Below are 27,524 nucleotides of genomic sequence, written 5' to 3'. Positions count from 1 at the left end.
CGTCCACCCACATCAGGGCCTCCTCCTGTCCTGGCGACGGTTGCACGCCACTGTCACGCGCATTCACGCGCCACCACCCGTCCTCCCTCCGCTCCACCGGGAGAGGGCCGCCTGCCCCAGCGAGAGCAGAAGCACGAGGCAGTGCGCAGTTGGGCCCTGACAGCCCGCCTGGCTTTTCCCGCATCCGCGTGTTGGTGATCCCGCCCACGCCTCCACGAGCTACCATCACCAGCCATCATGAGCAGAAGGGGTTCCTCTTCTGGGTCCGGGCCCAGCTCGCCTCAACAAGTCCGCGCGACGCAGCCAATTCAACTACGGCTACCCCTGCCTTTCACCATGACCCCACAATCCACGAAGGGACCGAGATGGACTGACTGGATGGAGGATTTCCAACATTACATAAGGGGGTCTGTCGATGGTGACTCTCCCAACATCAGGGATATTTTTCTCAACCTTGTAGGGGGGGGAGATAAAAACCGTAGTGAAGACGATCCCCGCAGCAGAACAGAACACATTCAAAAACTTGATCACGGCGCTGGATAAACTCCTCATAATAGAAGTCAATCGTGACTATGAACGCTACCTGTTCAATAAGTGCACCCAAATGCCACAAGAGACTGTAGATGAGTTCATAACCCGCCTACGGGTGAAAGGCGCAAACTGCCAATTTGACGCATTTTCACTAGAGGAAGCCATAAGATTGAGAGTCATCGAAGGATGTCTGTCCCCTGCCCTCAAGAAACAGCTCTTGAAGAAACCTCTCACCATCCAAGAGGTGAGCGAACTCGCCCGCATACATGAAAGGGTCGAAGCCCAAGCCACATCCATGGGCAATCCGGGCAACCCCAAACAAGAGACAGCTGAGCTCGTCGCGGCCATGCAGCCATCTCGCCCAGGGGACAGAGGCTCACATCCATACAGAACGCAACCCATGCAAGTCCCCCGCCAACAGCGGCAATGCTATCGTTGTGGGCTGTCATTTCCCCATGCTGGGTCGTGCCCAGCGCTATCCCAACGGTGCATGAACTGTGGAAGAGAGGTCATTTTCACTCAGTATGCCAAGAAGGCATACCATTTCCGCCGATGAGGCCTCCAACACAGACCAGGACGCCGTTCCGCCCGCCGCCTCCACAATACAATCAACCCAGATACAACCAACAAGGGCTGGGACAAAGGCGATACATCAGAGCCATTGATGAGTACCAACCCCACGGATACTCGTTGCAGCCTGACCAGGCAGATCAACCCAGGCTTCTCACCGACGAATATGACCACCCACCAATGGACTTCAGATACGAGACTGCCTACCACGATGAACAGGAAGGGGCATACAATTTGCCTTATGATACATATGACCAGGACGAATTTGTCAATCTTATACTTGACACTGAAGAGGCCAGAGAGGCCCCCAAAATCCCTGTCAAAATGGGTAACTACCAGTTCCAATTCATGATTGATTCAGGCGCAACCGTTAACATTATGGGTGAGCAGGACTACGCCAGGATACCGAACCCACCTGCACTCGAACTCTCTCGCTCGAGGATCTTCCAGTGGGGTGCTGCAACCCCCCTACAGACAGTGGGATGTTTCACGCAACGTCTCCTCTTGAACGGCCGGCAGATTGACACGACGATACACATCATCCGGTCACTCGCAAGAAGCCGATGCCTACTCGGCTACCACACGGCGTCTCGCTTGGGGCTAATTGAAATACATGTGAAATCGTGAGACATCATCGCGGCAACCTCGAACGGCCCAAATCTGAGAGACTCAGTCGGCACTGTAACGTGCTATCAATCACAAAACATGATCACACAAGCTGACATTGCAAGAGACTTTCCTAACCTATGCAAAGGCCTGGGCAAGCTCAAGGCCCCCCCCATCCGGCTTCACATCGACCCCTCGGTGACGCCAGTACCACAACATCCTCGGAGGGTTGGATTTCACCTGCAAACAGCAGTGTCGGAGGCACTCCAACAATTACTGTCCGATGGCATCATCGAACCTGCCACGGGGCCGACGCCATGGGTATCCCCCCTTGTGGTCGTGCCCAAGGAAGGGGGCAAGATCCGGCTGTGCGTGGATATGAGGGTGGCAAACACCGCTATTCAGCGTGAGAGACATCCGGGACCGTGCATCGAAGACATGATCGTCCAACTAAACAACGCACAGATGTTCTCCAAGCTCGACCTCATTCAAGGATACCATCAGTTGGAGTTACACCCGGAGTCCAGGCCCATCACAATGTTCGCCACCCACGATGGACTCTACAGATACCGGCGGCTAAACTTCAGGATCTCATCCGTTGCGGAAAATTTTCAGGAGGCCCTACGGCAGGTGATCAGACCCATTAAAGGCACGCTAAACTACAGCAACAATATCCTCGTTTTTGGATCGACAAAGGAGTCCCATGACAAGGCCCTGCTTGCCACGTGCGCGGCACTTCAGGAAGCGGGCCTCACGCTCAACATCACCAAGTGTCGGTTTAGCAAGTCAAAGCTGAAATTTTTCAGACACATCTTCTCCCGCGAGGGGATGCTCCCAGACCCTGACAAGGTCGACACGATTACCAACCTGGGTGAGCCGCAACAGGTAGCCGAGGTCCGCTCATTCCTCGGCATGGCGGGGTACTGTGCGAGATACATACCCCACTATGCGTCCCTCACGACCCGCTGAGGAAACTTCTACAAAAGGAGTCAATCTTCGAGTGGACCCCTGCCTGTCGTCAAGCGTTCTCGGACATCAAGCGAGCCCTTACGGAGGCTCACCGCCTCGCATACTTCAACCCGTCGTGGCACACTGAAATTGTTGTGGATGCGAGCCTGGTGGGCCTTGGTGCCATCCTGGCCCAGACCAGCGGCGAAGATGTCCACCCAAGACACATGATCGCCTACGCGAGTAGGGCGCTGTCCACCCCGGAACTCGCCTACTCCCAGGCGGAGAAGGAGAGTTTGGCCGCTGTCTGGGCCTGTGAGCATTTCCATAACTTCATCATTGGAAAAAAGTTTATGTTAATCACGGACCATTAGGCCCTGCTGTCCCTATTTGGGAACCCACACACCAAAATGCCCCCCAGGATTGAGAGGTGGGGCATCCGCCTGCAGGAATACAACTATGATATTGTACACCGCCCTGGGGGTGACCTTAACCCCGCTGACTATCTATCACGACATCCTGTTGGGGCGCCACTGACCCAGAAGGGAGATGTCGCCTATGTACAGTACATATCATCCAACTCACTACCACCTGCGCTATCCCTTGAGAGGGTTTCCGCCGCCTCAGCCGCTGACCCTACCACGGCCCTCGCCATATGCCTCACGTCCACCAACAAGTGGAACGACCATGGCAGAGCAATGCTGGCACACCCGGGGGTGTGCAAACAGGAGATCGAGAGGCTGGCCAGGATACATAGGGAACTAGCCATCAAAGACAACAACATCCTCCTCAGAGGGTGCAAAATCGTCATCCCTGCCACGCTAAGGAACGAGGTCGTCAACATAGCCCATGAGGGACACAGAGGAGCCGACAACACAAAGAAGCAGCTGCAGTGCCACGTCTGGTTCCCATTTTTAGACGCGGCAGTGGAGGAATGGGTGAGGAACTGTCATGCATGCCAGTGCACAGCCCCTCCAGAGCATCCACCCCCACTGCAACACACACAGATTCCAGAACGTCCGTGGGAGCGCGTGGCAATGGACTTCTATGGGCCGACAGAAGCTGGTGACTACCTCCTGCTTTTCATAGACGAGCACTCAAGATTCCCCATCGTCAAGACAGTCACCACCACCGCATTCCCGCAAGTAGCGGCAGCGATAGAGGAAGTGTTTAGCAAGTGGGGGATCCCTAAAACAGTCAAATCTGACAATGGGCCACAGTTCTGTGGGCACGAATTCAGGACACTAGCGGAACACTTGGGGTTTGAACACATGAAGGTGACTCCTCGCCACCCGCAAGCGAACGGCATGGCCGAACGCTTCATGGCGTCAATCAAGAAGACGAGACAAAGAGCCAGAGTAGAGGCAGTCGACCTTCACCAGGCATTGTGCCGACTCCTACGGGACTATAGAAACACCCCCCATGAAGCTACAAACAAGACGCCCGTGGAATTAATGGTCTGTTACAATGTGAGAACCCGCATACCTCACAACTCATCATATGAGGAGCCGCCCAACATGGACGCACTCCAAAGGGACGCAGAGGCAAAAGAGAAAGCAAGATGGGACACCGATTCCCGCCGCCACGCGGTGATACCGGATTTTCACATAGGGGATGAAGTGCTCGTTCAGCAACCAACACCCAGGAAGACAGATCTGCGGTTTGCCCCGAGCCCCATGAGGGTAACTGCAGTAAAAGGCACAATGGTGACAGCCGAGGACCAGAACAGAGCTGTCACCAGGAACTGTCAACAATTCAGACACTACAGCAGACGGGAGGGAGTGGAACTGCCCCAGCGGTCGGTCTCTCCAGAGCCGCGAGAGTCGCGGGATGGCTTGTGGATCCCCCCGGGAAGAGACCCGGGAAGAATGAGTCAGGAAGAAGGAACTCTGGAATCATCCGGGCCAGGTACCCTTGACGAGAGACCTCGGAGAGTCGTCAAGAAGCCGGTGAGATTAGTTGAAGAGTGTTGACTCTGATGTTTGGACATATTTGTTCGGGGGTGGTGTTGCCAGGCACTCAAGGGTTAATGAGCGCGGCCCCCGCCGTTGGGAAGGCAGAGTTATTCCAGCGGGGAGCGGGAGGAAAATAGGGGAGTTCTGGGGAAGGCGCGAGAGCGCCAGTTCCGGTTAGACATCAGTTGAATAAAGAGTTGTTTGTTTCCACTCCGTGTGCGCGTCCTCCTTATTGGCCCATCCAAGCGGGTAACACTCTTGCTTCTGCGGCAGCAGCATTCTGGTTTGACTGGTGGTTGGTCTCCTCTCCACTCTGCTCCCTATCGCCAGGGCTTTAGCCCAGGGGAAGTCTTTGCATTGCTGCATTTATTTACTTCAGTGCAATGGAGCTTTTATTTCAGGTGTACTGGGGCTTTGCAGTCGCTAGGTGCTTGAGTTGAACGACTTGGATTGGTTGAAATCATTAGAGGGTATTTTGTGGCGATGTGTGTTACGACTGCCCCCTTCTACCTCCATCGAATTCATACGATCGGATTTGGGACTCTTGTCTTTAAACGCACTGGCACTTAAGCGAAGCGGCGAGTTCTTTTTGAAAGCTAAAACTTCACGGCAGTGTCCACTACTTGGAAAGTTAGGAGCCAACTATTGTCTAATACATGAGACCAGAAAAGAATGTGGGTTTATTAAACTGCAAAAAAACCTGTATGACAATCTAGGTTGGGTACCCAATTTTCAGCGCTGCCCTAGTTTTAGAACATTAAAAGGTGCTTTCAGTCGCCGGTTAAATACGTGGGACTGGTTAAAGAACTATGGCCATTGGCAGAAACTGCATAGTTGTGGTTTAAGTCACAGATTTATGAAACCACCGCGTTATCTACTTCGCTGCCCTGATCCTGCAGTGTGAAGGTTTACATCACTATTATGGACACATCAACTGCCTGTGAGATCTATTCGGGTTGGTCAATGGCAAATACAAAAAAAAGGGTAGATTCTGCAGAATTTGTGAAATGGCTGAGTGCACAGAAACACCTAAGCATGTATTAACTGAATGCTCCACATTGGGCCACACTTACATGACAACCCTGGGCCATTTGACACATGAATACAACTCAATTAAAACCTCTGAGGTTTGGACATGTTGGCTAAATACCGAATGTGAAGCCACCCATATTGCGCTATATAATGTTTGGTGTCACATGGAACAACTATTGGGCAATACTCATCAAAGGCTCATCCTAACACCCATGGCATTGTATGGACACTGTATGAAAATGTGGGGACTGTTAAGGATCTGTGTAGAACTTTGTAACACAATTGTATTAGAAGCTAAAACTTTGTACCTATATAAGTAAGGTGAGAGAAATATTAGGTTGATTTTTATCTTTTTATGAGCTCTTTTGTTTTTTATGTTAAATTTTATATTTTTGAAGTATGATTCTTATCTATGGATGTATGAATCGTAGTATTTTCAGAAAGAATTTGTGAATTTATTTATTTTGTAAAAGTTCATTTTATGAACCTGTTCTCTCTCCATTCCCTCTCCTGCTGTTGCATCCACCTTTTCAAGTCATGACAGGGTAAGATCAATGTTGACTCGTTTCTTGATTCCTCTATTATTGCATTGTACAATGTCTGAAATAATGTCCTGTCTTTCTCCCTTACCTTTCCCCAGGGCCATTAATACGCAAAGTAAATCTGAAGATATTACTACTCGCGGCAGCTTCACTCCTTATATAATTTTCTTCATAGCTGTAAGAGTGGCTTAACAATTACGTTGCACATAAGGCCACCCCGTCCGTTACCAATTTTGCATATTCCTTTTCCCAGTATTGTACATGCTGTTCCTACATTTCCCGTTTCTGGGTTTTTGGATCCTTAAGGGTACATGTATCTTTGTACTTTTCCCATCCACATATTTTACCCTGTTAACTTATTCATGTTGTTATCTTTTATCTTTGCTAAATCTCTAGTCAATGATGGAGCTACCTTAGCAGTTAATCTTTCCATAGTGGTAATTACATTAAGTCGCGATCTTTCATCCTTTGTACCTTATTTAATACCAGTCTCTGTACCTCCCTTTTCATATGATACCCATATGTTCCACCTTTCTTTTGCCTTTGTCTTTACTTTCATATATACATTCTTTCACTGTATGTTTACCACTTAATTTTATTTATTTATTTATTCAAATTTTTTTGAAGTGCCTAGTCAGCCCGTGGGCATCGTGGCGCTGTTACATATACAGCAGATTGACTGGTTACAAAAGGAACGTTTGTTAAGAATACATGGCAATTATTAAATTACAGTATCATTTTTTAGTTACATACATTAGTAATATAGATGTCAAGGCGGTAAATTGGAGTTCCATCAGAGGGTGGAGAAGGGATTATGTGAAGAGCGTGGTTTTGAGGGACTTGTGGAAGGAGAGGAGGGAGGATTCTGCTCTGAGGGAATTCGGGAGGTTATTCCAGAGTTTGTGTGCTAAGTGTGGGAAGCTGATGCCTCCAGCTTTAGCTCTTCTTATGGTAGGGATTAGGAGTTGATTGTCATGGTGGCTCCTCTTCGGACAAAGGGAGGATTTCCTAGTTATGGTTTCTGATAGGTAGGATGGAGCAGTGTGATTGATGCATTTGTGTGTGAGTGTGAGTATTTTGAAGTTGATTCTTTCCTTGACCGGGAGCCAGTGAGCGTTTCTTCGGGCCTGCGCTACATGGTCAGATTTGGGGATGTGGAGAGCAGCACAGAGCGCGTTGTTTTGCACTATTTGGAGTTTATTTAGATTTTTGGCTGATGTGCCGGCTAATCTAATCTGGCTCCTATGGTGGCTCTGGCGATGGAGAGGCAGTTGGGAGTGGTGAGATAGGGTTTTATGGCATAGATGAGTTTAGTGGTCAGTGCAGAAGAGGAGGAGATGGCGCTGACTTGTCTTGTCATGGAAAGTGTAGCGTCTAGATAGACTCCTAGGGTCTTCACGGCGGTGGAGACAGGTATGTGGGAGTTGTCGATGGTCATGTGTGAGTAGTCTTGGCTAAGCTTGGAGAGAATTTCGCTGGGGGCCATGATGATGATCTCTGTTTTGTAGCCGTTAAGGCAGAGACCATTGATGGCCATCCAGGTTTGGATAGTAGAGTAGATGTTGAGTAGTGCTTCTGTGTCTTGGTCATAATCTCCAATAAGGGAGAGGTGGATTTGCGTGTCGTTGGCATAGTTAGTGTATGCTATGCTGAGGGAGTCCAGGAGGTCAAAGAGGGGTTTGGTGAAGAGGTTGTAGAGGGTAGGTGCAGTGCATGATCCTTGAGGGACTCCACAACTTATGGTGGTGGGTGGAGCATTGGCCTTGTCAGAGTGCACCTTCATGACTCTACCCTCTAAGAAGGAGGTGATCCATGAGGTTGCTTTGTGAGAGAAACGGGCTGCATTAACTAGGTGCGATGTGAGGATGCCATGGTCAACTAAGTCGAATGCTGCGGAGAGATCTAGCAGCAGGAGGAGAGCAGGTTTGCCAAAGTCCATTATATTGGTGATTTGATTCTTCAAATCTAGTAGGGCAGTTTCGGTCCCATGTCCTTTGCGGAATCCTGACTGTCTTTTGCCTAAAATGGCATAGGTTTCGAGGTATTGCTGGATTTGGATATGGCCAGCTTTATCTAGGATTTTGAGGAGGAAGGGGATGGTAGTAATGGGACGATAGTTGTTGGGGGACGTAGGGTCTAGAGAGGGTTTTTTTAAGAGTGAGCGAACCCATGCTTCTTTTAGGCATTGAGGTACGGTTCCGGAGGAGAAGGAGGCATTGATGAAGGCTGTGATGATGGGGGTGAGGGCTTCTGAGCACTATTTGATAATAGTGGGTGGGCATATATCCCCTTTGCAGGTGGAGGGTTTGAGGTTTTTTTAGTATGGCGGAGACTTCAAGCGCTGTGACTTCTCTAAAGGCAAAGAGGGCTATTTGAGGGTTGGAGGTGTGAAGGGAGGGTGAGAGAGGCGTGCAGGGCGTGTTGAGAGCTTTACGTTGAGATGCTGTTTTGTCTTGGAGTGTTTTGACTTTGTTGAGGAGGGCTGTCTGTATGCTAGTGCACCAAGCTTCATCTTTGGTGATTTCGTCCGGGCTAGACTCAGGAGTAGTGAGTTCTTTGAATATAGAGAATATTTCTCTGGATTTGGAACTGGCTTTGGTGATTCTTTGATTATAGGATTAGGATTTGGCTTTGAAGATGGCATTTTTGTAGGTTTGTGAGATTTCTTTGAATTCGTTGAGGGAGGATTGGTTAGGTGTAGATTTCCAGTTAGATAAGGCTTTGCGTTTCTTAATGCGTAGGATAGATAGTTCTTCTATGAACCAGGAGTTGGAGTGCATGGATTTTTTTTCTTTTTTGTCTTCCAGCGGGGCAATGGACTCAATGGGATTGGTGAGGGCATTGTTATAGATGATGGCGAGAGAGGTGGGATCTTGGTTGAATGGATGCTTGAGTTCAGGGATATCTAGAAGTGGAGCGAGGTTAGTAGCAGTGAGTTTTTTGGAACTTCTAACTTTGGCGGGAGGAGCATAGGTGAGAGTTTTATGAGTGGGAGTGGTTGGGATGGAGAATTGGATGAGGTAGTGATCTATCTACGGGAGGGCTGAGATGGAGGTGATGGTTGAGGAGCAGTTGTGATCTGCTAATCAGTCGATGGATCAACCTTTGCAGTGCGTTGGACTGGTGATTTTGTGTTCGAATCCCATGTGGGAGAGGTCCTTGGCTAAGTGTGCTGCAGTCTTGTCTTTGGGGTCATCTAGTCCAAGGTTAAGGTCAACAAGTAGAATGGTTTTGGTGGAGCCTTTCAGGTTGTTGCCTATGATTTGGAGGAGATGTTTTTGGTAGTCTGGGGGAGAGCCTGGTGGTCTGTACGTGACTAGGAGATTAATAGTGCAGTTGGGGGAGAGAGCTAGTTTGGCACAGAGCAGGTCAGCGTTGTTGTCCCATTGTTGGTTACATAGCCTAATGGACAGTGAGTTTTTAAAGATGAGGGCGACGCCTCCACCTTTGGAGGCTTTGCGGTCCTGCCTGAGGATGGTATAGTCCTGGGGGAGGGCGAGAAGAATGGCTGGATTGGACGCCTCATGGAGCCACATCTCGGATATGGCTAGTATGTCTAGGTTATGGGTGGTGATGAGGTAATTGATTTCTAATGCGTGGGCGTTAATGGAGCGTGCATTAATGAGTGCGCATTTAAGGGGAAGTTTGGTTGGTGATAGATCGTGAGTTTTAGTGTATGGGGTGGGCGAGGTGGTGAGGGCATGTGTGAGTGAGGGAGGTAGGTGTGAATGATTGGGTGCAGGGGAGTGGGGGATGTGTGTGTTGACATGAGGGTGTGATGTAGGAATGAGGAGTGTGTGCGGTATCTGAGTTTATCATTCCTGCTGTGAGTAGTGGGTGGGGAGCTGCGGTGCGAGAGCGTGTGCATGCGGTATCTGAGTTTGTGATTCCTGCTGTGAGTAGTGGGTGGGGAGCTGTGGTGCGAGAGCGTGATTTTAGTGTGGGCTCTTAGTCTGTAGTGCCTGAGGTCAAGCCCAGGAGGATTAAAGATGCAGTGGTTGGGTGTGATATGTGGTGTGGGGGATGAGAGTGAGTGCATGATGTTAGAGGTAGGTATAAGGTCTGGGAATGCAAGGAGCCGGCTGTGGGTGGCCCAGAGAGAGAGAGAAATGAGGAAGATGGTGGAGGGAGAGATGAGCGGTGTAGTCGCTGTAGAGTGGGTAGCTGGGGAATGCATTTGACAGCAGAACTGTAGAACTGTAAATGGTTCTGAGGTGCTAGTTGGGCTGGTCCGCTGGTAGGGTGTCTGAGGAGCAGACAGGCCGTTAGAGGCTGGTGAATGCCTATCCAATTACGAGGCCACACATGTATGGAGTATACAGCTGGCAGGGGATAGAGCAGATACACTCAGGCGCTGCTAGGGGCTGGCACATACAATGGAGGCGCCGCTAGGGGCTGGCAATAGCAAGTACAATGGAGGCGCCGCTAGGGGCTGGCAATAGCAAGTACAATGGAGGAGCCGCTAGGGGCTGGCAACAACAAGTATAATGGAGGCGCTGCTAGGGGCTGGCAACAGCAAGTATAATGGAGGCGCCGCTAGGGACTGGCAGTAGCAAGTACAATGGAGGCGCCGCTAGGGGCTGGTAATATCAAGTACAATGGAGGCGCCGCTAGGGGCTGGCAACAACAAGTATAATGGAGGCGCAGCTACTGGCAGGGTACAGCAAGTATAATGGAGGCGCCGCTAGGGGCTGGCAATAGCAGGTACTATGGAAGCGCCGCTAGGGGCTGGCAATAGCAAGTACAATGGAGGCGCCGCTAGGGGCTGGCAATAGAAAGTACAATGGAGGCGCCGCTAGGGGCTGGCAATAGCAAGTACAATGGAGGCGCCGCTAGGGGCTGGCAACAACAAGTATAATGGAGGCGCTGCTAGTGGCTGCAACAAGTAAAATGGTGGCGCCGCTAGGGGCTGGCAATAGCAAGTACAATGGAGGCGCTGCTAGGGGCTGGCAATAGCAAGTACAATGGAGGCGCCGCTAGGGGCTGGCAACAACAAGTATAATGGAGGCGCCGCTAGGGGCTGCAACAAGTACAATGGAGGCGCCGCTAGGGGCTGGCAATAGCAAGTACAATGGAGGCGCCGCTAGGGGCTGGCAATAGCAAGTACAATGGAGGCGCCGCTAGGGGCTGGCAACAACAAGTATAAAGGAGGCGCCGCTAGGGGCTGGCAAAAACAAGTATAGTGGAGGCGCCGCTAGGGGCTGGCATGCTTACATATAGTGGTGGTGCCGAGATGGATAAACAGTGTTACATGCTGTTTAGGAACATTTAGTGGAGGAGGGGTGGCGATCGACATGCCAGCGATTAAGTAGAGGAAGTTCAAGAGGAGGCTAACTGCGAATGAGATGGCCCCAGGGCTGCTCGACTGGTCGAGGCATGAATCCAAGCATGTGGTTGGAGGAGGCTAGGGAGATCAGTGTCAGAGTACTCACGGTGGTTGTTGCAGCAAATTTGTAGGTGGCAGCAGAATGCCCAGCCGAACGGCACAAACAGTCCACGGACAGCCACAGACAGGCCCTTAGGAAGCGTCCCTTTGGGGCAGTGGTCGGCTTTCGCCTTACGGTCGCCTGGATTGGAGGAAAAGCTGATGCGGCTGGCCAATCAGAGGCACTAGCTGAGAGGCTCGACTGCTCCTCGGGCGGCTCGGTGAAATCAGGCGGCCATTTTGGAAAGGCGAGCTTTTCGAATCCGGAAGTGCGCTGCTTCATTGCAGCTTTGCGATGCAGCTATTTCTGGTGCAGGCAGAGTGCCGCTCACGTGGCGGCGAGGGGTCCCTATTCTTGCAGGGTACCTGCTTCGAGGTGAGGAGGCTTAACAAGCCCTGTAGTTTCCTCGAGCCATCTTCAGGTTACGCTGCAGGGAACAGAGGGAGAGGGCTCCTGCCCTCTCGTGTCGGCGTGATGGTGGGAGTGACATTGTCCTACTCCAGTATCTGATGTCTATTATCTTTTATCTTAATAATTCCACTGGAATTTCCCCTGTTAACACCTACATTGCTTTTATGGAAGTCAATGCCTTTGCTCCCATACAAATTCTCAAGGCCTTATCATGCATCTTTAGAGACAAAAGCAACTACCTGTGCCAGCCATTTAAAAAAACCTTTGTTGAAAAAAATCACTTGAGTATAATTACTTTTTAGATTATTTAATGTCAATTTTAATATCAATTAATCATGATTCTAAAGAGTACATAACAAGCAATGGGATACAATAACAGCAACGTGAAAAATCAACAAATTGTGATGAAAAACAAATAAATGAAAAACTGGTAAATAAATAATTCATGACAGTATGGCAACAATTTTACAAACAGTGATACACCACAATTCTGAAAACAAATGCAATCAATGTTACCTAAAAAGTAATGCCACACCAGACAACTAAACACACCCACACACATGCAAACACCTGACACAAACATCAAAAAACCATTCAGACAACAACAAAATTAAATAATAATGTGCAAGACCTGACTCTACTGTGCAAACAGATGTGATTGAATGTGCAAGATAGCGATTTTAACCCTATTTAGCATTGACAGGCTGTGCTGAATATCAACCCTCGGCCCGTATGTGTCATGCCTGCGCCATGGGCGCATACATTGGCGATCAATATGGACCTTATTTTCCATTTGCGAGACTTTGGTGCTTTTCTATTCTTTCCAACAAACTACACTTACCACAATGCACTTGGCTATAACCATCTATTCGTGGCCATTCCTATTTGTCATCTTCGGAACTACAATCCCCAGAAGCCCTAGGGATCTCCTCTGCTTCCACCAGCTCAGGAACAGCGAGGGAGGTGGCAGATTGTCTGCAGGTGTGCTGATCCAGGTGCGACCAATTAGCCTGCCTCTGTGCTGGGCTGGGCGGTATAAAAGCTGCTGCCAGCAGGGGCTCAGTCTCTTGCATTAAGAGTCCTTCCAGCACCTTTTTTTGCTTTGAGCTACAGATCTTGTATGCGGTTCCTCCTTACACCGGCTTTGGATCCAGTGCCCTGCCGGGCTCTCTGCTTTGCAGCCGATCACGCTCTGCTGCTTTCCAGCCTCCTCCAGTGCCCTGCCGGGCTCTCTACATTGCAGCCGATCATGCTCTGCTGCTTTTCAGCCTCCGCCTTTGCCCTTCCGGGCTCTCTGCATTGCAGCCTATCACGCTCTGCTGCTTTCCAGCCTCCGCCTTTGCCCGTCCGGGCTTCTGCCTTGCAGCCCATCACGTTCAGCTTCTACCTTCCGTCATTGTCTTCCAGGCTCCTCCTGCCTTGCAGCCGATCACGCTCCGCTGCCTTCAACCTACAGCCTTCGTCCGCTGGACTTCCAATCTAGCAGCCCTCTACAGTCCTCTGCAGCCTGCTACAGTCTTCGACCCTGCTCCTCTGAGCTTACTCCTTGCTGCTCGGTCCTTCTGGCTCTTTGCCGCGCAGCCTGCTTCTCTCCGCTGCCAACAGCCCTTGTACTCGGGGCTTCCTACCTTGCAGCCGATCACGCTCTGCTGCTTGCTACCTACAGCCTTAGTCTGCTGGGTTCTCACCCTAGCAGCTCTCTACAGTCCTCTGCAGCCTGCTACGGTCAGCGGCCCTGCCCCCCAGGGCTCACTCCTTGCTGCCCGGCCCTTCTGGGTTCCTTGCCGTGCAGCCTGCTTTACTCCGCGGCCCTAAGCCCTTTCCCTCTGGGCTCCCTACCTTACAGCCCTGCTCCTGTGGGCTTGCTCATTGCTTTCCTGCTCCTCTGAGCTCTCAACCTTGTTCCCTACCGTCCTCTGCTATCCAATCCTGTTATACAACTTTCCCTTCATTTCCTTCTGCTAGTTTGCTATAGACTTCCTTTTCCTGGATTTGTCTGTTAGTATCTTCTCTTGTACTGTTTGTAGACCCTTTTGTACAGAGCTTGTCTGCTGGTTTCCGTCAGACAACCTCTGCCCCTTCCCTTGTCTCGTTCGTTTCTACGTTACAGACACCCATAGCTGTTGTTACAAGCCATGAGCAAACAGCGTGGGCCTCTGTTATAGCAAACTGTGCAGAAGGCTAGAGTTTTCCTAAGGTCCGTGGAATACTCTTTTCCTATATCTGCATACACCCCTAGAGGGAATCCATTCTGTTGTACTTTATTCCTTGCTACACTTGTCTACTCTTCGTTCTCATTGCTTTCAGCTGTGTGTGTACTTATCTGTCCACCATATTTCGGCATAACTACCCAATACCCTTCCTGGGTGTCCTGTGCCACTCTTTCCAGAGTGCCATCCGTGACAGTATGTTCCATAAGGTGCCCTGCTGTTCATCTGGCCTCACAGACAACATTTTGCATGACTGTGGCTAGACTGCTTAATAAGTATTCAGTATATAAACTTCAATCAGTCTGCCAACTCGAGTTTCGGCTATACGGTCGATTGCAAACCATCGACCCAGCCTTCTTCAGGGCTTGCATCTTTGCCAAATTTTTCTTTTGAGTACCACTAAAACTTGCTGTTACTTGTCCTCCATAGTCTATAATTCTTTTAATCATTCCTCTGTATATGAGCATCATTGAACATTCACCAGCACCCCAGCCCATCCCTGCCACTGCTCTCATTAAATTTAATCTTGTTTTGCATTTGTTTTCTATATTTTCTAACTGCCTGCTTATTCCATAATAATTTATAATCCAACCATATTCCCAAATAAGTACTTGAAGCTTTCCACACTCTGGATCTGTGGATTATCTAGATGCAAACCCAATTGTTCCCTTTTCTTTTTCTCGCAGATACCTTGAAACCCCACTAGGTGACCCACTGCTCCATTTTATGAATGACCTTTGCAAGCACTTCTTTTATGCAAATTTTATATTTGCTTCTGTACCACATTTCCCTATAGTCAACATTTTGTAACTTATTATTTCAGCTCCCACTCTTTCAAACTTCAACACATGTAAGGAGCTCCGAGACACTCTGGGTAGAGCCAGCACTAAACAAAAATTCAAATAAAATAAAATAAAAATAACCGGCTAAAAAACCCACTTTACAATCATCATGTTGAACAGCACTGGGCTCACTTAACTACCTTGCGGTGAACTGTTCTGCATTTGATATTCTCTAGAGTACATATCTTGAATGTTCTCTTTAAGTTTCCTGTTTTCCAAAAAGTCCCAAATCCACCAAACCTTCTTCCTCCTATTTTCATGGTGTTCATCTTGTACACTAGTCCCTCCTACCATAACCTATAGCTTCCCTCTTTCAGTGAACAGTGCCCCTAAAATGTCCTGGTTACTTAACTTCCTCCACCTCTGTTACTAGTTAATGTCTTGCTCCAGAAATAGCACAATTCTCAGAGGGATTATTGATTCCATTGTTTTACATAACGTGCTTGTCAGGGAAATCGGCCTATAAAACGAACAACTTAATTTGTTTTTCGCTGGCTTCAAAACTGGTACAATTATAACCACCTTCTAAGCATCTGGTAGTATTCCCATTGCCCATATGCGGTTGTGTAACTGTAGTATAACATCCCTGCTTTCAGACAGCAGTACTATATTTCATCTTCGCCTGGGCTTGTGTTCTTTACCCCGAAACTAAAGCCTCCTTTAGATCTCATTATCAAAGACATATTTATGTCACTTGCATCTTCTTCTCTATTCTATAACATATCATCATGCCTTTGTCTGAACCCTTTCAGCTGTTCTCTCATGCTTTCTACACTCATTGGTAAAATTTATCATTTGAAAATACGTTCCCATCGTCTCCTGCTTTGTAAGAGCACTCCCTCATCCTGAAGTGATGTAATGTCCCTGCGGGCAGAACTATATAGCGATTAGATGATTTGCAAGCGTATAGTAGCATAAGGGACTATGTTGGGGCTCAGTACCAAATAGCAAGCCATTTCCAGAGCCTGACTCTGGAAGGTGAAGACGGGATCAGCAGATTACTGCACAGCATTTTGGGTCGAAGGAGAATTTGTCGCAGTTTTTTTGATGAATTATGCTGCACATATATAAGGGTGTGGATTTAGGGAAATAATACATTTAGTAGGGGGTTAAGGGTAGGGGGATGTGGGGGGTTCTCCCCCACATATACATGCAGCAAAATAAGCCTGTAAAAAAAACAATGAATTCTCCTTCCACCAAATGTATTCGATCAAATCACCCTAAACCGGTGCAGACACAGAAGATGATGAGAAAAGCATGTCTTTGAAAGCTGGAGCATCCTGCTCATTCATGTTGGTGGGTATGATTTCCGAAAGGAACATTTTTGGTTAGGTCTTTCTGTTTCCTGTCCTTGTGTACATGTAGTCACAGTACTTCCTATGGAAATGTCTGTGTGTCCCCATCTAGTTTACATTTCCCATAGTAATATGGTGGCCAGCAGAGACAATAAGAGCAACTTACATGATTCGGATATTCCTTTCAAGAATCAGTTCCGAAGGGTCATCCTTCGATGGAACGAAGCGGGAAGTCATCTTCACACACTGGCATTTGTTGTCCACCAAGACACGCTCGTCTTCCCCATAGTACTGAGCTAGAAAAACAGATGTCAAAATCAAGATCTGACTCTGTACGACATGGGCTAAATACTTCAGATAAGACATTGATCCTAAAATGATTGCTTAGTAAGAAATCTGCCAGGCTTCCAGTATCCGTTGAGGATTTCCAGACACTCTTCCTGTTGTCTTTCTGGAAATACGCATCAATTCATGTTTACATTTTTCAATCTATTGACACACTCGTTTTGAGGATGAAAATACTGAGCTACAGTAGCGGGTCAGAGTGCAACAGTACTGTTTTTGAAATGCAGATTACGTGGCAAAAATGATATTCCATACAGAACTTGTTTTGATCCCATGTGCGAAACTGCCTTGCAAACTCCATGTAATGTATATCAGTATAGAAAGTTGTAAAATCACAACCAAAACACTTCATTTTAAGAAAGCTCATTAGACAAGCTACTGTGACAAAGTCACCTGCTTAAATCTCTGGATTTAGAACTGGGACTTTTGAGGGTGGGGTAGAGAGGGCACCTGCTCTGTGATGTGTCCCATTGCAGTGGTAGATTGGGAATCCCCTACATCTCCTTAAGACCTTAGTGGATAGGTTCCAGGAGTTCTGTACCTAAGAAAGTAGAGATAATTATGATTGTTCATTTATTAAACGCTTAATACCAACGAGTGGTTTCTAGGCACGGCAGGATTCAAACCTGGGTTGCGCTGAGTTGTCTTGCTTACAAGACAAACCTGTTGCCCCTGAGCTATCCTTCCTCCCAAAGACAGTGGGCCTCATTACGAGTTTGGAGGTAGCCATGCCGTTTTTACCGGCATGGCTACCCCCAAACTCGGTTCCTGGTCCCGAAAAATGGGAGTTACCGGGCCATTCCGACCTTTGCGGGCCCGTTAATTCCCATTCGTGGGACCGTTGTTAGCATCCTGTTCTGTTAGAGGGTGGCGCTCTGCACGTCTGGTCTGACCAGGCGTGAAGAGTGGCCCCGCGAGCAGAACTCGTAATGTGGCGGTAGAGTGATAACGGCGCCGGCAGCTCTACCGGCGCCGTTATCACTCTACCGCCAGGGTCGTAATGAGGCCCAGTGTGCCCTAAGCATTAGGGTTAGTTACAGGGAGGTACAAGAGAGACCCCAAATGGAAGAGAGATCAAAACCAATGAAGCCAAAAAGGGAACAAACAGCAGCCAAAAGTGCCATACATATCCTTACAACACCAGGGTAGGATGTCTGTGAACTCTAGCCACAGACCTGCAGCTAAAAGGGGAGTAAAAACTAGGCAGATGCTGGAGCCACCCACTCTGACCTGGAACCCCTAATATGATGTTCAGAGGTTCCTAGCAGAGACCACAGATCGCAGCGTCTCGCGCAGTTGCCCTCATGAGAAATGAACAGAAGGCACCTTAGCTGGACCTCTTCCCAAGCCGCAGACCGCATGTGCATGAGACCCAAAGGTCCACCATTAAAGGGAGAGCAGTCAGTGCACCAGGGCAGAGTCAGCTTGAAACCACCGGGCTCAAAGATGGCGGCACCACTTTTCAAGCCTCAGCAGACTGAGCTGCGGCTATTCATGCAATTGAGAAGACTGGAAAGAGTCAACCGGCCACATTGGAGGGTGAGCACACATGCAAAGATGAGGAGGCACACTGCGTAGGAAGAATCAACCAGGATTAGCAGGGAAACAGCTGCACTAGTTAGGACCAGGCTTTAATTATGCTGCCTTAGTCCAAAAATAGGTGAAGTGGAATTGAGTGTGGGTGTTGGTGTCGAAGATAAGAGAGTATTCGCGGAGGAGAAGGCAGCACAGGGAGCATTGATAGAGAGGAAGCACATAGTGGTGAGAGAAGCTTGGAGATACAGTGAGAGAGGACAAGGGCAGCGTTGCAGCCCCAATAGTGCCACGAGAGAGGCCAGCGGAAGATAGTGACAGGACAAGCTCAATGGAGTCCTAGCTGGAGTGAGGCCAGGACAAGAGTGCAGGATTACTGGGAAACCATGTGGCCTGGAGCTCGGAAGCATGCAATCCCAGGTCCTTATGGAGGCTAGAAGTGAAATTAAGAAGAACAGAATAACAATGAAAACGTGAGCAGGAAGCGACAGCGTACACACTGGAGAAAGACCAAGATCATCAGCCAAATAACCACATATTGCTCAAGAGAGAAAGCTTAGACCTGTGTAGATGCCAAACTACCCAAACCTATGCAGGTAGATGGGAGAACACCTCCATTGCTGTGCTTGAATGACCATGCTGGAAATGGGTTCCGAAAGACTTGCCTGAAAGATGTATGATGTACTTGCATAGTTGAGGAGCAACAGAGACAGCAGCATCAACGGGCATCACTGGTAGCAGGATCGCCGTTTGGAGTAAGGCATCGCCCACCATTAAAGTGTAAGGGCACTCTGCTCCCTGTTATTGTCTAGCTGAACCTTTTTCTCTGTGCATACCTGGGAACCTTTGCTTTTGTTTAAATAGACTACAGAAGGACTTGGGATCTTTGGACCTCAAGCATAGGGACAAGACTTGGGTCAGACTGTAAGGTTGGGAACCCCAGTATGAACTTCTCCAGCCTCCTTGCACAGTGCTGTCCTCTCTCAAGTTACTCATACCCATACCATACTCCAACCCACCCTTGAACACAGATAGAACTTCGCCCGCCCAAGTTGTGGGATCCTTAATCCCAGAAGGGGCCATAAGGGATCCTTAGAGTATGAGAGGCCTGATGTGGTCAGCACACTTCCTATGGAACTAGCTAACATGACCCTGTTCTGCATTTAAAGTCTAACATGGCAGAAAGCTCATTTTATGTTATGTTAGCTTGGTTTTGTCACCACCATTCCGATCTGTGAAAACCCACTGCCAAGAAGCCTATTTTCTATTTTCCCGTCTTTTGCTTGACACCTCATTGTTACTCTTTTTAAAACTTGTGGGCCCCCAATAAGATGGCATATGCATGTTCTGTTCCTCCCTGTTACTTGTGAAAGTACACCTGCCCTGTTGTCCAATTTAAATAGTGTGGAATTCTGTAGGCAAATTATCAGTACATATCACAGGGCTGCCAACAAATATCCTTCTTAGCCTCTATCATTTAGCAAAAATAACCTACTCCCAGTTGTGGTGAGCTAAGCAAACTCCCCCCTGTTCATATACAAGTGGGTCGAGCTACTATAGACTGGGATGGTCCAGTCCCTACTAGACGTTCGTACTAGCAGGAGAAAGGAGTGGGATCCCACAAGATCACCACTTCCACCAAGGTGCAGTATTACACACAGAGGGTTTCCAGATCCCAGCTTCTAAAATCCCCCAGGGAATAATATTAGACATTTCTTTCTATACAAGACCCAGTACGAACCCATCAGGCAACCTTGTCTAGTACTGAATTAATATCCAGAATACACTCAGAGCTTCCTAAAGAAGGAAGAAGCATGGCAGGAGCGTGTCATAATATTTTCTGCCAAAATATGACCCTGAATGAGGAGGCAGAAATAAGTAAATGCTGTAACACCAAAGTCTGAAGAGTAACTTTAATTAAATGCTGTGAAAACCAAGGTCTGAGAGAGACCTACCATTAAAGCTGTGGAAAAGACCTGATGCTGAAGGAAAGCCTGAGTGAAGCATCCTGAGAAAATGAACCCAAGAACCGGACGCATGGAAGTGTTCTTCAGAGATACGGTGGGAAAGCAGGGAGAATGAAGAGGGGTCCAGGCTGTGATTAAACCGTGGAGAAGATTTACCAGGACAAAATATGTTCTGCTGTTAGCTTAGGGCTGAATATTTGAGATTAGGATTTGTAAACTTTCTTGTTGGACAAACCTTGAAGAAATTGTGCCTAAAAACATGTAAAGATCAGGGTTTGAAACTTTCAGTTGGCAAGATAGTTTTGACATTGTTGTAGAATAGGGTGTCCCAGGGTGTGGCAAGGACTTGAAAGAATAGGTTAAGAACTTTGATTTTGACACTTGAACAAAACTATGTTTGATACCTGGAGAAAGTCCTAGTTTGTATTGACCCATCCCTGACACTGTCTGCTTTAGACATATCCTTATTTTTTAAGACATTTCCCAGATCTTCGATCCAACCCCTGCCCTAAATGAAACAATGAAGTGAATCGTTTGAACCATAATGGTTTGGTGTCATGTGTGGCATTGCTCAGCTTTACCACACAGAGAGATGTCAGTCTTCTATTCATGTAGCTTTTGACCTCCAAATAATTTAGCTAATCGTTATTCTTTTTCAGGAATTAAGAGACATTACAGTATGTCTATCGAATTGGAGAAGAAAATGTCAGTTCTTGTATATAACATCAGAGGTTTGCTCATTTTGATTCACCACTGAGTTTTTTAATAAGAAATATAAACACCAATACCACTGCTTCTATTGCCCAACCAAATTGTACTTCGCATGTAAAGACACATATCCATTACATATAAGGCTACCAGATTTCAATCGGTTGAATCTGGGACACTCCAAGTCTTTGGGGCAGTGAGTGAGGGAGTGAGGGAACAAAATAAAGAGTTTGTGGTGGGCCTATGAGGGGACATCCTCTCCACTAACTTACAGATCTGTTAGTTTTTCGAGTACTTTTTTCAGAGGGTGCATTTTCCTCAAGTTGTTATACATTAAATGTATTTACGATTTCCCCGACAATCATTTCACATTTGGGACCTCGCTGCTCAACAACCACAAGAGTTTCATTTGTTTTAAATAACCAACTGTCCCATAACTCTTTTCCCCTAACTAGTCCCATTAAAATCCTCACCTACTACCCTTCGGTATACTGCCCCTTTCATCGCCAGTCATTTTTTGGATTGCACTTTTTACGAGTATACAATTACGAAAAATCTCATCGAATTGTTTGGGGTGGGGACTGGGAAAGGGCAGTTAAAAGGTTGGGGCGGGTTGGGAAAAGTTAAATATAGGTGGGGCAGGAGGGGATGGGGGAGACCCCCCCAAAAAAAACCAAAACTATTTTCGTAATTAAGTACTCGTTAGAAAGGCAGTTGTAAAACTGCCTGCCGATGAAAGAACATATAACCCTTCCCTTCACCACTTTTTCCTTCACTCATACCTACTTTCAATTATCCATCAACCCCTAGCCCATTCATCCCTAGCCCTTCACAATGACTCTTCCAACTTACCCTATCCCCTTAACTTCCGTGTTTCACCCCAACCTACTGTCCTTGTTCTACAGATAAAGACACTATATGAAAATACATTTTAGTGGTATAACTTAGTTAATTAAAAACACCCCACAAGTAATGCACTGAAAATGCACTGCAATAATTCTGTCCCCCTTCTCCTATACAGAAAGAACAAGTGCCATAGGATATATAGCAACTCTCATGCTCCAGAGGGATCACAGTCAGATTTATTGAGGACCATAGAATGCAGCTTTGGCATTCCAGCTCGTCTTTACTTGAGCAGAGGGGTCCCCTATACCCTCCTAATCCCTGCCAATCTATGCCCACCCCACCTGTAAAGCGTAATTTAAAAAATGCTTCAGTAGTACCGGCAGCCTTCTATTACCAGCAATGTGATCTAACACAGCTTGCAAGCTATCCACATATTAGCATATTTTTGCCACAACAAACTATTTTGCAAATTAGGGAATATCATCCTCCAAAGTCTACATAAGGCCCATATTTCTTGACTTCCACTCCCTTGACAGCCTCCATGGAGTATGTGTCCCTTCCTACCCCAAGCCCTGATGTCACTGTGGATCCCTGTCCCTTCTTCTGAAAGCGATGCATAGAAATATCCAGCCCGCACAGCAGTCGAAATCCCTTGCCACAGAAGCTCATACTCTCACAAGGTGTCGCTCCTAGTGCTTAAGCAAAACAGAAGAGGTGATGGCTGCCAAGGCATTACAAAAGGGGAAAGACCATATGCAAATCAGACTTGGTCCCACCCCAAAAGGGGTAGTCCAGCCCAAACTGCTTGGTTACATCCCTTCTGCACAAAACCACAAGCATCCCCAGACATGTTTCAGCCTTGTTGGGCCTCATCAGTGAGGAGTAGCTTGAGTCTGTAGTCCCAGCAGGCATGGGGCCCATGTCTGGGCATACCTGTCCCACTCGGGGTGACAAAGCAAAACAAAAGAGGTGATGCATGGAAGATTTAGAATAAATCGTAACCTATGGAATTGCTCTGTGCGACCCTCCAGACCATCATTCTTCACCTGCCAAGCCATTACAAAAGGGGAAAGACCATATGCAAATCATACTTAGTCCCAGATTAATTTTATGCACAGGATTTACCTAACTCCAACCAAATTGAGGGCAATGAACAATGACCTATCAGATGAATGCCCCAGGTGTGGCAGGGGACCTGCGGGATTCTGGCACATGACTGGGACTGTGGGGTTATCACCCTCTACTGGAATTAGGTGGTGGAGGAGATGAATAGACTATTGAAATCAAATCTATAGTGCAACCCGAAAATATGCATCTGGGGGATCCTCCTGGGGGGAAAGAAGCACAAAGCACAAAATAAAATGATAAGATTGCTTCTATTGTTGACTAAACGACGAGTGGCTATTGCATGGAAACAGCCACAGGGCCCAACATTCGCCGGATGGCTAGCAGATGCCCGTAGATGGGGGATAGCTCAAATGACGATACTACAGTAGAGGGGTACTGACACAGAGGGGTCCGAGGTTACAGTACAGTGGAGCCAGTTATTGAATGATCTGTCTAAATCCAACGATTTGAAACCACCATGAGACACTGATTACTGGGGAACTGGGAATTGTAGTGTTGGGGGGGAAGGGAGATATATTCTGGTTAAGGGAATCACTTGAAGGAATGACATTTCGGACCCTGCATGTGGGAGAGGGGATGGCAGGAGCCACACCAGATCACACTGTGACCGCGGACAAGTGCGGAGGGGGGAATGTTTAACGTTTAATGTTATTACTGGTAACCATGAAAACATAAATACAAAATGTTTTTAAAAGAGTGGAAGGGGAGAGGGGAAAGGGGGTATCTGGGGGAGGAGCAGGGAGTGGGGAACGTACATTAAGTTTCCTATGTTGTAAAACCAATAAAGAGAGTTTAAAAAAGAAATAAAATCAGACCTGGTCCCAACACGAAAAGGCTAGTCCAGCCCAACCCGATCTGCTTGGTCGCATCCCTACTGCACGAGACCACAAGCATCCCCAGACATGTTTCAGCCTTGTTGGGCCTCATCAGTGAGGAGTAGCTTGGGTCTCTAGGCCCATCAGGCACGAGCCCCTAGTGCTTAGATATTCTCCTCAGGAGACCCAGTGTGCAATGTCCCTGTGGAGGAGCACTTACTGAGTCTAAGTTCCCTGTTTCCCAGCATCATTAATTCAGGGTTTTACTCCAGTGCAGGATCTCTATCCCACCTTTGATAGCCAAATCTAAGGAGCACAAGTTAAAATACTACAAAAATGGTGGTGATTTTGCACCCTGCTCTCCATACCTACATTACAATTGCCTTTGCTACAAGAGGGGAGCAATTTTTAAATGAAAGCAAAGATCTCAGTGCGGAATAAATCTACAATTTCCATTCAAGATCACATATTTTATAAACAATTTATATCATATGCCTACTAACAATAAATACTGACAACTATTTTTTTTACCCTGTGACACGCTGCTTGAATGACTGCCCAACACCATGCTGCATGAACTCGGACTAGGACACAGAAATTGAAGTTTAACGGTTTTGCTTAAGACAATACTCAAAGTATCTTAAGGTATTCAGATGCTTGCCAACTCAACAACATTAGGGTTCAGGATAATAGATCTGAAGGGCTGGACATACTATGAGAAAGGAGACAGTAGTGTGCTCAAATGTCCAAAAGAACACAGATTCCTCTCTTGTTACAAAGGGGTCCTTCAAGCAGTGCTCCAGAGTTCAATTTAAATTAAAATCAGGCTGGTGCCAACACAAATGTCTCAACAAGTCTCCCCTTTTCTCCAATCCAAACAAAGTGTTCATCAGCATCTTTCCTCTTCATGGAGAATGTCTGTTTCCCCCTTGGGGCTTCAGAGCAATAGTTAATTGGATCCCCGACCTACCCCTTGTGTTTCCAGTAGCTCCAGGTCCCAGATCCAAATTTCCTGGGAGGACAGGTGTTTTATAGGTGTCACCGTAAATGGAATCCAAGACTGTTTCCCTAAATCCAACTGATGCCAAAAAACTATGAACTGCGCTGCTTCCAGTGTGAGGCAGATGGGAAAAATAAAGACCAATGGGGATTTTTTCAAAGTGAGAGAGACACCAGAAAAATGCATTATTTATTTATGATTTCTGTCTCTTACCCATTACCAGGACAAAGGTGCACCTGGAGGATCCAGGTATATAACTTGTACACCGGAGAGATAGCAGTTGACAAATGGCAATAGCACCACAAACCAAACCACCCCAAGAACAATATTGGGCTCTTTAGTACATTTCACACAAACACTGGATGTTTACCAATGTATAGTGAAAACAGGAGAAGCAGAAAGCACCAGTTTAAAATGGAACTTTATCTCGAAAAATGCAAAGAGGCCTGAAAGTGTCAAAAATATAATCCTGTTAACCGGAGAATACGGACTGTGTTTCAGAAATGATAATAAAAGTCCAGTAGTAGCTTGTAGTTTAGTGTTCCGAATGGTGCACCCATGCAGTTTTCATCAAGGTTAAAGACACGAATCACCATGTATTCATAATATTTCCAATGTAATGTTATATTTCACCAACAACTGTCAGATGATTGAACAAAATGTATAATCATATGGTGTATTTAAATAATATAACACAGTGTAAATATAATGAAGAACAGTTATTCTTTGTGTTGGTTTGAATAACATTGTTGTTTAATTGAGCCCTATATTGTGCTAACCTCAAGTTGACCTGTGTTGACATCTAGGTCTTCCAGGGGATATTATTATAAAAACAAAATGGCATACCAAGAAAATTAGATCTGTGGACTTCACAGAAGTTTAACATCTAGAGTGGCATTATGGTTGTAGCCTGTGCTCTTTTGTTGCCAATTTCAAATGCAAATTCATCCACTAGCTGGCATCATTTGACCTGACACTCTCATAAGAATCAGACATTTATAAGTTAATGTGAGCAGTACAAAGAAAACTGTCATAAATACCACACTCGATCATGGATTAATAGCTTTGCAGAGAGGCCACTGAAGATCTATCAAATGAGTCATTTTGCTGAGAACCAGATATTCTTTACAGTTTAAATACATACATTAGTTGCAAATGTACATGTTACTACATTGAACATGTGGGATCATAACTTTGAGCTCATACCAGTTACAAACATGGGAGCAAGTGTGTTTGAAAACTCAGCGTCTCCTGATTAACTGGACGCCAAATGTGTATTTTCTGATATTTAATCATTAATAAAATCATTAATAATTTTAAAATTATGAATGAATATGCTATACATTAATTTCTCTTACACTGGCATGTGTCTATGATGGCAGATTACACGGATCTAGGTTTCACTGAGTTCCCATGTTGCTACCGTGAATTATAAAAGGAAAATAATTTAACATGTAGACTATTAGGAACAGTTTGGGGCCACCTTTTCCTGAATTTAAATATAGAAATAGGAACATCCAATGAAGATTGGGGGTGTGTATTCAATAGAACTGTCAGACTGCTGGTAAAGGCAGTGGAAGGATCAGTCCATTCAAATTGTGTGAAATAGTTATGAAATAAAATGAAAATATGTTACACTTAAAAAGGAAGGAGCAAATAATGATAGGATTCTCGCATTGGAAAAAGCTGCAGGGAAGAACAACAACTGTCCTCATTCCATTAGTGCAGAATCTGCCTACTATCTGAAAAACTGGACCTGGTTCATGAAGGGTTGTACTCAATTTAACCAAAGGAACCATGTTAGAAGGGGCTTCCTAATTGGAACATTTTCAATCCAACAGGATCTCTGTTGGCTCCATGCTTCAAAAGAAACATTTCAAATGTGAGTATGAAAACTCCCCAAATATAATTAGATCAGCTCCCTGGAATTATTGACTTGATTAGTATTTGGAGTGCAAGGGAATTGTGGTGGTGGTGCCCAGCAGGGTGTGCTCTTTCCAAATGGAATAACTTAGTATAATAGTGGTCGAAATACACTGTGCTTTCCCCTACATGAAGGTCCAGTGAGACTTGAATGTATATAGAAAACAGTCCTGCGCATAGAGAGCAGGAGATGATAAATTATTATTCCTGGGAAGAGAATAGGATGTTGTAGTTTGATAGCTGAGTTACATCCTGATTTCATTATATTTAAGTCTATGGAGATAACATTTAGATAAATACAAAAATGCTTTCTCTGTGTTGTGCGTTGTAGCATTCAATAATTGAACCATGGTTGGAGGGGCCTGTACAATGTCCTTATTAAAATGAGTTTGAAAATGTGTGTTCTGTGAAAGCTGTAGCTAATTAAACTACATAAAAAAATTAGAGCAAGTTTAATTGTGTAATTTCTATTTACATACAAAAGGATACACATGTACATTGTATGCAACCCCTCCCTCTTGAATACAGGGAAAAGCTAACGACCTGTATATTCAGTGCAAAGGGAACTTCCTGTGCAGTTTAAAGATGTTAGCATATTAGAGAAAGTAAAATGTTTCAAAGAATCACGTTACTGTTATGACCCATCTGCCGTCTTGATTGCTATGTGGTATGTTTAAACCCAATGAGTTACAAATAGAATGTTGTTAGATATTCAGACTTCAATATATATATAGAATTGTTTATACAAATTATCCTTGTGTGTGATTTCAATGCAGGCAGGTCCATTTCCTTTTTGTAGACAAGCTGCATGTCATTGTGTAAAATTGTGGTGACTTCCCCTGTAGAAAGTTGGGAACCATCTCAGGGCCTCATTACGAGTCCGGTGGTAAT

General features: G+C 46.5%; 1 protein-coding gene across 1 annotated transcript in view; it reads right to left on the bottom strand.

Annotated features, from left to right (window-relative positions):
* Window positions 1-27,524, bottom strand: part of JCHAIN (joining chain of multimeric IgA and IgM) — a 144,771-nt gene that overhangs the window by 75,891 nt on the left and 41,356 nt on the right. Inside the window, exon 2 of the mRNA XM_069626293.1 lies at window positions 16,535-16,664. Within this exon, the coding sequence (XP_069482394.1) occupies window positions 16,535-16,664 (130 nt within the window). The remainder of the gene's footprint in view (window positions 1-16,534; window positions 16,665-27,524) is intronic.

This window comes from Ambystoma mexicanum, chromosome 6p, assembly GCF_040938575.1.
Source record: "Ambystoma mexicanum isolate Mex_15411 chromosome 6p, UKY_AmexF1_1, whole genome shotgun sequence".
Lineage (NCBI taxonomy): Eukaryota > Metazoa > Chordata > Amphibia > Caudata > Ambystomatidae > Ambystoma > Ambystoma mexicanum.
Note: the sequence above shows the minus strand (reverse complement) of the source record. Positions and strands in the feature narration are given on the sequence as shown.